At 38.6% G+C, this 10,784-nt stretch overlaps 1 protein-coding gene and 2 long non-coding RNA genes across 5 annotated transcripts; 1 reads left to right on the forward strand and 2 right to left on the reverse strand.

The window, feature by feature from the left end:
- Positions 1 to 4,774: 4,774 nt before the first annotated feature.
- LOC112846068 (uncharacterized) lies at positions 4,775 to 6,496 on the forward strand. Of its 2 annotated transcripts, XR_003218882.1 has the most exons (3): positions 4,775 to 5,277; positions 5,752 to 5,968; positions 6,170 to 6,496. It is a non-coding gene; the product is annotated as an uncharacterized LOC112846068 (long non-coding RNA). The 2 variants fall into 2 exon arrangements; XR_003218881.1 differs by having other exon boundaries at positions 4,775 to 5,968.
- Positions 6,497 to 6,639: 143 nt separating this feature from the next.
- On the reverse strand, positions 6,640 to 9,247 carry LOC109197653 (G2/M phase-specific E3 ubiquitin-protein ligase). Of its 2 annotated transcripts, XM_025905311.1 has the most exons (5): positions 9,219 to 9,247; positions 8,685 to 8,995; positions 8,391 to 8,569; positions 7,941 to 8,110; positions 6,640 to 7,396 (listed from the first exon to the last, which is right to left on the reverse strand). In XM_025905311.1, the coding sequence occupies exons 1-5, from the start codon at positions 9,230 to 9,232 to the stop codon at positions 7,144 to 7,146; spliced, it is 927 nt and encodes a 308-aa protein (XP_025761096.1). In that variant the 5' UTR covers positions 9,233 to 9,247; the 3' UTR covers positions 6,640 to 7,143. The 2 variants fall into 2 exon arrangements, with proteins under 2 accessions (XP_025761096.1, XP_025761095.1); XM_025905310.1 differs by lacking the exon at positions 9,219 to 9,247 and having other exon boundaries at positions 8,685 to 9,212.
- A 3-nt stretch (positions 9,248 to 9,250) lies between these two features.
- LOC109197655 (uncharacterized) lies at positions 9,251 to 10,501 on the reverse strand. The gene is made up of 3 exons (XR_002058766.1): positions 10,415 to 10,501; positions 9,686 to 9,768; positions 9,251 to 9,528 (listed from the first exon to the last, which is right to left on the reverse strand). It is a non-coding gene; the product is annotated as an uncharacterized LOC109197655 (long non-coding RNA).
- Positions 10,502 to 10,784: the final 283 nt, after the last annotated feature.

Raw genomic sequence — 10,784 nt, forward strand, 5'->3', positions numbered from 1 at the left:
GTTTGAGTTCGACTGTGGCTAACCGATACACACCTCCACTCCGCAACCACAGACTAAAATCAGCAGGGACATCATTCAGTGGTGACAAACTACAAAGAAAAGCTGCAGTGCATAATTTATTTGTGTTTGAGATTGAAGAGATTTTATTTATTTTTCTTAGTCCCTCAGAAACCCATCAATAATATCAATGCCATCATTCCAGCTTTTGATCAGCAGCATCATTTCTTTACATTGCATGCTAAACATAACTTAAAACGCTGCTGCTACTAACAAATTGTCTTTACATGTTTGCAATGTGCCACAAATGACATAGGCAAAAGTAGGAAGTACAAGTAATATATTTCCTTGTAAGCTAGGCCTTTATTTTATTGTTTGATGAACTATAAATGAACATGTAACTTATCCCAGAAATCTTTCAGAAACACATCACCTAAACCAGCACAGAGTTCCTCCAGTGACACTAGAAACGCACATGAATCACACTTAAAGTCTGCTCCCATCTACTGGTATAACCTGGTGTTACAGCAGAGCAGCTTTAATAATGGCAACAATTTAACCTCTGTCAACTAGGTCATCACTTACAGGCAGGGTTAGGGCTTAGTTCATTTTCTCGACATGCTAAATGTCTCATTTCAAATCAGCAATAAAAAAATCAATTTCAACCTGATTTTTTTATGTTAAATAGACAAAATCCCTCATACAGGGTATATTTTGTATTTCATCTGATCTCAGAACCGTCCAAGTAAGCATGAAATAGTTGCGAGGGAAAAGAACAAGATGAATTCAATTGGTCCCAGTACAGAACCCTCTGCAACTCCAAAACTACACATAAAGAAAATAAATGTGTTTAATATAATTTTTGGTGAATGCACTTTCAGCTAAAACAAACTAAAATGTACACTGTGCTGTAAAATGAAATGTAGAATTGCTGTCATTTCCATAACCTCCCTACTTCCAGATCCAAATGAGCTTTTGTGGTTTATGAACATGTGAAGATTCCTGTTTCTTGTTGCTTTTTATTGTTCCACTTACACACATTTCCACTTCCACTGCCGACAGCGAGGTTGCGGATCGTCTGGCTGACTGGTGGGACACCAACAACCTGCATCTCAACACAGAGAAGACTAAGGAGCGACAGGAGGAATGCTTACCCAGATCCACCCATCTATATCAAAGGTACGGTTGTGGATCGTGTGAGCAGCTTCAAGTTCCTGGGTGTCCACATCTCCAAGGATCTCACCTGGATGACCAACTGCCCCAAGCTGGTCAAGAAGGTCCACCAGCGCCTCTTCTTTTCTGAGGACTCTGAGAAAGAACCACCTGTCCTCAGACATCCTCGTGAACTTCAAACACTGATCTATCAAGAGCATCCTGACTAGGGATGGGTATCCTTTAGGTTTTATCCGATACCGGTGCCAAACCGGTAGTTTTGAAACGGTGCCGGTGCTTAAATGGTGCTCAAATCGGTGCTTAAAGAATGGAGAACACAAACTTTGTCCAAAAACCTCTCATGTTCAGCTGTTTTCCACTTTTTCTTTGGTCATTTTAGCCTTTTTGGCCAGGATGAAGGGAGTATCTGCGGCTGTCTTCATCAAACAAGAAGACAGCCGCATGTAACTACGACGGTGTTTGCTAGTTCACCTTACACGCATTAAGTTAACAATATGGTTAGCCTACTCAACGTAAATTACACATGAACAACATTAAGCTATTCGCCCAGAGAAGAACGGCTGCTGCTGCCGTCATCATCCGTCATCATTTCTGCTACACTGGGAGGGCTAGGGGCCAGGACTCTACTCTTCGGGTTCTTGGGGGATGTTGCTAGCTCATTGAGGCAATTGTCAACAGCAGGCCAATTACCAGAACGTCTAATGACTCCAATGATTTAGACGCACTTACACCCAATCATCTACTTCTTCTTAAAGAGAAGCCAGTACTGCCACCTGGATTATTCCAAAGAGAATACCTGTCAGGCATTTTTTGGAAGCGTTTGACTAAAGAGTATTTGCCCCTTCTACAAGAAACACAGAAGTGGTTAGTGACTAAGAGAAATCTTAGTTGACGACAGTGCTCCAAGAAGTTCCAAGAAGAGAACAGTTGCTGATTCATATTGACCTTTCAGACGTGTGTCTGTCAAAACCTAAACTAGCGTTTTGGAGGGGCCTATCGACAAGTTATGTTTATTGCTTGAAATGGAGGCAACAGTTTGAATCTTAGCCTCATGTGTAACAGATTTATGTTCAAGACATATTATTTGTGTTTCATATAGTGTTTGGCGAAGCCAGTTAAATTCTGATTGTTGATATTAAAGCACACTTTATTGTGTTAATGTGTAATTGTCATGCCTCATCAGTAACAATTAGGGGCTGGAATGTTAGCGCCATTTATAGTTATTTAATGCTTTTGTTTTTGAAAAGATTCAAAAGGATATGGTGCTTTTATTGTGAAAGGTTTTGTAAAAAAAAAAACAAACAAAAAAAAAAACAAGCAAATAGCGGAGCTGGTTTTACAGTTGTTGTTGCACAAACCGACACGTAAAACAGTCTCTTGTCCATCCAGAGCAGGGCGTAGATTTGGTTTTGGCATTGGTGGGGACGGATGATTCAACCACTGAACCCTGCCCTCTTTCTTTTTTTTTTATTATTATTTTTGGCTTTGCTTCTTGATAAAAAAGGAGAAATATACTTGCCTAAATATGCTATTCTACATGCTTTAAATATTACATTTAAAATTACAATTCATAGTTTTATATGTGAATTAAATAAAAGGCAAAGGTGCTGCAACAAAGTATTAGTTTAATAAGGGTGTGCATATTTGTGCAACCAGGTTATTTTAAATTTTTTTTATTTTATTTTCCCCCTCTTTAAAAGTTTCTGTTTGTTTTTCAGGTGCATTGTACATTCGAGGTCACATAAAGGAGGAAGAAGTTTTGGAACTTTGACTTGCTGTAATTTTTTTACATGACAAAAACTTGGCATTTGAACATGGGTGTGTAGATTTTTTTAAAGCCACTGTACATGTGTTTTGTCCTCAGATTAAAAGTATTATTATGGTAAATGGACTGGTTCTTATATAGCGCTTTTCTACTCTTCTGAGCACTCATACAACTTGTGCATTCACATTTGTCTAAGTGCTTCTTTTAGCTAACATTCATACTCTGATGGATGCATCGGAGAGCAATTTGGGGTTAGTATCTTGCCCAAGGATATTTGGCATGTAGACTAGGGGAAGCCAGGAATCGAACCACCAACCTTCCAATCAGTAGGTGACCTGCTCTACCACCTGAGCTACAGCCAGCTTGACTTGGTTTTTGACTCAACCATAATGTTTGTAGGGTGAGGGTTATTAAAACAATTTGTTCAAACTACACTACAAGGTGGAATATTTGCAATATCATGACTACCTCATGATATTAAGATAAGATAACCTTTATTAGTCCCACATGTGGGAAATTTGTTGGAATATTGGAATGTGGTCTGTGGTCTGACGACAATTTGTCCACAACTGACATCTACAGTTCTCTCTGTTAGGTAGATTATGCCTGGATCACTCTTGTGTATCTCTTGTAAATGTAATTTAAAACAACAAGTTTTAACTTACATTTTAAAACAACTGCAATATTATACTACAGCAATGGTGAAATAAGAGAATAAGTGATGACTTTATTTTAAAGCAGCGGGGTCTCACATTTCTTCTTCTTAACACCTCTGATGAGAAACAGGCTGCCAATTTAGAATTAATATGAATCTGTGTGAAAAGGAAACACCCAAAGCCACAAAGCTGCCATCTTCTTTCAGTGTATGCTGGCACGTCATGACAAAGCAAACACGTTCTCACAACAAGAAGACTATTCTTAGCCAAACCAGAAAAAATGGTGACAGGTCTCATCAGTTTCAGGGGTTAGTTAACTAGAATCGGCAAAAGCACTGTGGTTTTAGCTTCAGAAATTTAAAGAAGTCAAAAATACTCGCTGTATTAAAATAATGTTTGGTAAGTTTTTCTCTTTATATTCCTCACAGTGAGAGTAATTGCTCAGTTAATGACCAAAATGGAGGGCTTGAAAACAAGGAGGTCAATTTACAATCTCACTGTACATGTAAAATGAAAATAACTGGCTGCATAGACTGGAGTTAACTGGCCCTTAAGGCCATACCTACGGTGGCCCTGAAGTGCAAACCACAAAAACAAATCACAAAACGCACAACAAATTGAAAAGCGCAACAACAAATTGAAAAGCGCAAAAACAAATTCACTAAACGCAAAAACAAATTCACTAAACGCAAAAACAAATTGAAAAGCGCAACAACAAATTGAAAAGCGCAAAAACAAATTCACTAAACGCAAAAACAAATTGAAAAGCGCAAAAACAAATTCACTAAACGCAACAACAAATTGAAAAGCGCAACAACAAAAGAAGAATCACAAAAACAAATTGAGAAGCACAATTACATTAAGAAAACCGGAAAGGGTAGGTACCAGTCGGCAACAGGAGACATCACTGATTGGATGTCCGCGCTGTTCGTCTTTGGAACCGGAAGTTACTCTGCCTGTAGCGCATTATTTTCAAACGTGAACATTAGCGGTGACCCAAACATAGCTGTCACTATTCGAGAATATTTTTGATTCAGGACATACATACGAGGTGATACTGGATATGCTCAAGTGTAATCGTGACATTTCAATTAGTATGCGTACACTGAAAACACATTTAAAAGAATCTGGACTGTACAGACGAGGCAACTATTCTCCACTTCCTGAGGTGAGGCATGCCAGGACAATTGTTTGGATATCGGACCATGTGGCAAGTTCTCAAACAAAAACACAAGCTGCGTGTCAAGCGTGATGTAGTTATGAGGCTGTTGAGACAACTAAATCCTCAAGGAATCGCTTTGAGAACTCGAAGGAGGTTCACAAGACGCACGTATCACTCCATGGGGCCCAATTACATATGGCATGTAGATGGCTATGATAAACTGAAACCCTGTCAGGATGTATAGATGGCTTTTCAAGAAGACTGATGTGGCTTGTGTGTGGAGCAACAAACAACAACCCGGCTGTTATAGCTCACAATTATATAAACTGTGTAAAGAGTCTTGGTGTGATACCAATGAGATTACGAACAGACTTCGGGACTGAGAATGGGACTATGGCAGCAATACAGTGTACCCTCCGTCACACGCACACGGACTATTATGCTGGATCGTCAAGCCACAGTTATGGATCATCTACTGGGAATCAGCGCATCGAGTCATGGTGGTCTTATTTCAGAAGAGGAAGGTGGGTACATTTGTGTCTGGTAGGTGTAAGCTACAGTGAAAGCTGATCAGATTGTTGTTTTTTTTACATGCATTTAAGAAAATAGAGTAGCGTCCTGCTGGATGTGTTGAAAAGTTGGATGAGATAGACGTTAACAGCCGTCACTTTATTGCAGGAACTCAAAATGGTCATTGTCAGCTGTTGTGCCGAAATGAGCATGCTTGCCTAGATTTAACGACGCCAATACAAAATGAAAAACTCAGACCAAACTCTCCACTCCTCACAATCAACACACAGAACAGAGTGAAAAGAATACAGCATTTTTAACAAGAACATTACTGCAGGGTCGCTACAATATTTATGGAAAACTAATATGCATTACTTTGTTTGACATCCATTTGTGGCATGTTTTAAATGGGACCAAAATGTAACAAACCCTATAAAATGACCAAGAACAAAGCTAAATTGATTCTTAAATATTAATTATATACCCAGGTCTCAGTTTTGGATGGACTGTTTTGGAGACCTAAGAGACTCTGGAAACTTCAATGGAAGCCACGAACGCCAATGCTTGCTGAGATTCTGCTTCACAGGGGTTCTACAGAAAGACCTGGATGAATGCAAAGACCTCTGGAACAAACACAGGATCCGGCCAAGCAGACTTGCATCGTGTCCAGGGGGGATTCCAAACAAACTCTCTCTTGCCTCACAGGTATTTGAGTTCTTAACAAAATTAACCTTTTGCATCAAACTAAATGCAAGGTGTTGTTATTGCTTAAGTTGGTTAATATATATTCATAATTTTACACATAAGTATGATAGAGTAGTTTATAACATGTCACTGCATGCGTTGATTTATATAGTTCCATATTGTCAGCAAAAAATCCTTCACTGTTCTATTTTCATTTTGCAGATATGGTTCAAGAGACTGTGGATTTGCTGTTGAGGAGAGGGAACTGGATGCGTTTCCCGAGGAGGGGCTACTGGTTGGATTGTGTGGTGATCCAAACATTGGGGAATATTTACAACAGGCTGTACAACAAAACACACTGCAGCAGCCACAAGACTGGGAATCGGCCACAGAACTGTATTTGGCCCTGAAGGACATAGCTGGGTTTTAAATACCAACTGAACTTCAGTTTGTAATGACATTTGTCAGAGTTACTCTGACGAAGACACACATGGTGTCGAAACGTTAGTTTCTTTCCTTTTTTTGCACCTAATAAAACCTTTGGACTTACTTGAGTGCTCCAGCCCTTCTGTTTTTCCTTCATTTTTAAATGTTAGTAGTGTTTCCTTTCCCTCTTGCTAAATTGAATATAATATTGTTCATAATATACAGCAACTGGCATGGATTTAAATATTAACATTTAACCACAAGGAAACATTTAAAATTTTCTTTAATAAAACCATTTACAAATAGTGTCCAGCATTTCTGTCACTTTTCCAACATACACAATATTCAGAAAAAACAACTAAATGTTTAACAATATGGAAGTTGCTTGTCACATGAATGTGTTAAGTAGTATGCCAACGGCAGCTGAACCTAACAGGGTAACTCAGTAACTGTAACTTGATGACCTTGCTGATTTAAGAACATCCAAATCCTGGAGCATTTTGAATTCCAAAGTCCATGTTGGCCTTAAAGATGCTGTATGAGTCACAGATGGGTAGCTTCAGAGTATTTGCACAGGTGTTTGCAACTGGAAAAGGCGAAACACTTAAAAACTGGATGCATGGTGGTGGTGTCATTCCTGCCGGTGGAACTGCCGTCAGCCCTGTGGCAAACATCATCAAATCTTCCAGACACACTACTTTCTTCTTTCAGAGAAGGCAACAGCAAACACTGTAGTACATTACAGAAAATTTATTTCCTCACCTCTCCTTTCATAAAACTATAAACAAATAAAAATGGTCATTCAAACCTTCACAATCAAGGAGATAATCTGCCCAAAAGCCAAGTGTTAGGACCTCCTTATGCCGCTTGTTGCTTCCTGCTGGGCTGAGATCTGGTCTGAACATGCTCTCCAGTTCTGAAGCAGTCAGGGCCTTGGCAGAGAAGCATAGGAGTGGGGCCAGCACACTGGAATTTTGTTGCAGTGCACTTAAAAAATTCAGACTTTCCAGTCCATCTTTAAATCTGCAAAGGATAGACAAATAACTAATAATTGGTTTATAGCTATAACTATTGCAGTCTTCTAAATTGTGTTTAAATGTCTTTACCTACTAGATCTTTCATTATAAATTTGGACAGATTTGAAATGCATAGAATCACTCATACACAAAAACAATTCATAGCGCTCAGAAATTAACTGTGACAGCAAAAAAAGAAGAGCTCATTGGTATTTTAGCATTTAAAAAAATAGTGCTTTCACACTGGAATAAACAAGTGTGTCAAACAAGGGATCACCTCTTTTTATAAATAACTGAAAAATTAATCATGTTGCATGACTATGATTATTATGGGTCATTGTGAACAATAAATGTATACTAAATTAGAGTTCTAGTGTCAAAAGGTTAATAGCGTGCGAAAGTGGCTCAGGAATTAACTTGTTGTTTATCAGATCTATAATTTGATTGCTACTGAATCAGTTTTTTCATATACATCTGAAGGTCTGAAAATGTCAGTGGCTGCTGTGATGAGCAACTGGCCATCCTGAATTTAAAAGGAGTAATGAGTTTACCGTTGAATGACACTTTGGTTTCTTTCAAGGATGTACCATCTGAGGTACTCCTCCACAAATGCTTGTTTCTCAAAAGGCTTGACGTTTCTGAGGCATCCAGCAGTTTGGAAGATTGTGCTGTTTTGCAAAATAAGATTATGCAAAGACTCCTCTGATTCAGCTTTCAGGACCTATAAAAAAAAAAAAAAGGTTTACTGTAAGAAAAACAAAAATATAATTTTCACTACTTTTACGATTCATTCAAACATTGGATTAAAAAAATAATCAATTTGTTATTTCACTTGTGTTGTTGGGAGTTGGAAATCTGTCCTTTCAGATTACAGAATCTACCTTGAACCTACTTTTAAGATATGATCCAACCCGGATAACTTTTATCCTGATTAAATCTTTTAAACTGGCCCCAAGTGTCTTCTAAGTAAACCCATTCCCTGAGCCTAGGTAATTTTCTACCTGATGTAGAATTTTTGTGATCTCCTCATCTTGCACATCTTCTACAGTGGCGCTGAAACTCTGATTCCCTGTGATGTGGTTGACCAGGTTCTTGGAGAGGAAATGTGGTGCTGGTCCCCCATGCACAATGGATACAGCGATCATCTTTCCTGCTAAAAAGTACTCATCTTGCCTGGCAGCTGTTATACAGGGCACATAATTATCATGGTTAATTGCTATTAAATATGCTAATGAAAAAAATACGCCAATTTTTATTAAAATTTCCATTGTAATAATTACGGAGAAAACATCCACCTCTTGAATTATATACAAGATAACGGCTCTCTGGAGGTCCATCAAAGATGGGGCGATTTCGCAGACTGCCCATAAGAAGTGTGAGGAATTCACGCCTCGGGCCACCTGTATACAAACCTTCTTCAAAGCTGCCAGCATCATCATTAAACTTGATGAACATGTTGTAGTTGTCAGAGTATGTGCTGCGTCGAAATCCTCTAACAGCTCCATCCCATACAGCTGACCTTGATATATTGAACCTGCTGACCTTCTTGTGGTCAAGTTCCAGTGCCAAATTTGCAATAATTCCATGTGCCTGCAAATTGGTGTCTCTAAAAAAAAGGGAAACTTTTTTTTTTAAAGGTATATATACTTCTCTCATGATTGCATGATGTCTTGTACAGAACAAGATGGCGGTTAATTGGATTCAAATGTTTAAATTACTAACACAGGTTCTTCTGGGGGCTCAGCAAACAGTGAATCGTTATCTAATTGCAAAGTAAAGGCGGTGGAGATTGTCTGCTGCACTGTTTTACTAATAAAATAGTTTTTTACCTGTTGTAGTTCATTAGCAAGCACAAGCACCCTTCCTTAGAGAACAAAGAAAAGCATTTTTGTTGTGTACTGTGAAAATATTAATTGACACTTTGAGAATATTTAAGCATCTTGATTAACAAACAAGCAATACAAGTATTAAGTAGTCCATGTTCCAAAAACCATATACAGAATGAATGACAAAAGTGTATATCTCATTAATACAAAGTGTAGGCAAAAAACAGTAAAAGATTACATGTTCTTCAAATATCACTTACTCATATTCTGCCGCTTTCTGTAAAGGACTGTTTTCATGTTGAAGTTCCCATGGCTGAAACAAACAAACAAACACACGCACGCACGCGAGCACGCACACACACACACAAAATGTATTTCACATATAACTATTAACTGTTTTACTGAACTGAGGCAAATGGTGGTGGCTAAACAACAAGAAAACTCTATAAAAAATTTTAAATTGTACTTACCAGTGTATCAGCAAGATCAAACTCAGAGGGCCTTTTAATAACAATCTCTGGGTCAGAGTCAGACAAGTCTGAGTTTTCTCCAACTACAAAACATGAAAACAAATTAAGCTAAGCTAACTAAATTCATACTAATGTATGAAACTTTATTTGATCATCAATAATAGATTAATACGAAAGGCATAAAGTTAGCATTTAAAACTCATGACTCAGTAGATCCAAAAATGGCTGAATTTCATGTTTCCAGGAAGAAACATAACATATACAAGCTAATTTAGGGAGCAATGGTGGCAGAGGAGTTAAAAGCACGCCCTGTAATCAAAAGGTTGAAGGTTTGAGCCCTGCTCAGTCTGTCACAGTCGTTGTGTCCTTGGGCAAGACACTTCACCCTCCATGCCAGGTGGTGGTAGTGGGAGGGATAGGTGGCATCTGTGTACAGCAGCCTTGCTTCAGTCAGTGAGTCCCAGGACAGTTGTGTCCACATTGTAGCTAATCACCAGCAGTGTGTGAATGTGTGTGGGTGAATGACTGGTTTTGTTGTGAAGTGTCTTGGGGGGGTTGTAGAACCCTAGAAGGTGCTATATCAAATACAGGCCATTCACCATTTTAATGTAGGTATGCTATTGACTTGGGTGCTTTATGCGTAATGTTATCATTTCACAATTTCAAAATTAGCATTTGTTGAAACTAAGGGAATGTGTGTCAAAATCCAAACAAACATTAGCAGCTTACCATCTTCAAAGTCACTCTTCAAGCAGATGAAAACAGTGATTCTTTGATAAGGCTTGCCAACTTCAGCCTTATAAGCCTCAAGTGTAACGTTACTTGTAACGCGTTACTTGTAACGCGTTACTGTAATCTGATTACTTTTTTCAAGTAACGAGTAATGTAAGGGATTACTATTGCAAAAACGGTAATTAGATTACCGTTACTTTCACGTAGGAACGCTGCGTTACTGCGTTACTAAAACCGTGATTTTTTGCGAGGACGTCTCATGACAGTGACGTAAGCGAGTGCGACGTTCGTGACAACAGCTGTCTGCAGATCATAATATATGGAGTGCGGGACAGAGTGTAGCATGCAGCGTTTAAAGCGTGGAAGT

This window comes from Oreochromis niloticus, linkage group LG3 (assembly GCF_001858045.2).
Source record: "Oreochromis niloticus isolate F11D_XX linkage group LG3, O_niloticus_UMD_NMBU, whole genome shotgun sequence".
NCBI classification, from domain to species: Eukaryota; Metazoa; Chordata; class Actinopteri; order Cichliformes; family Cichlidae; genus Oreochromis; species Oreochromis niloticus.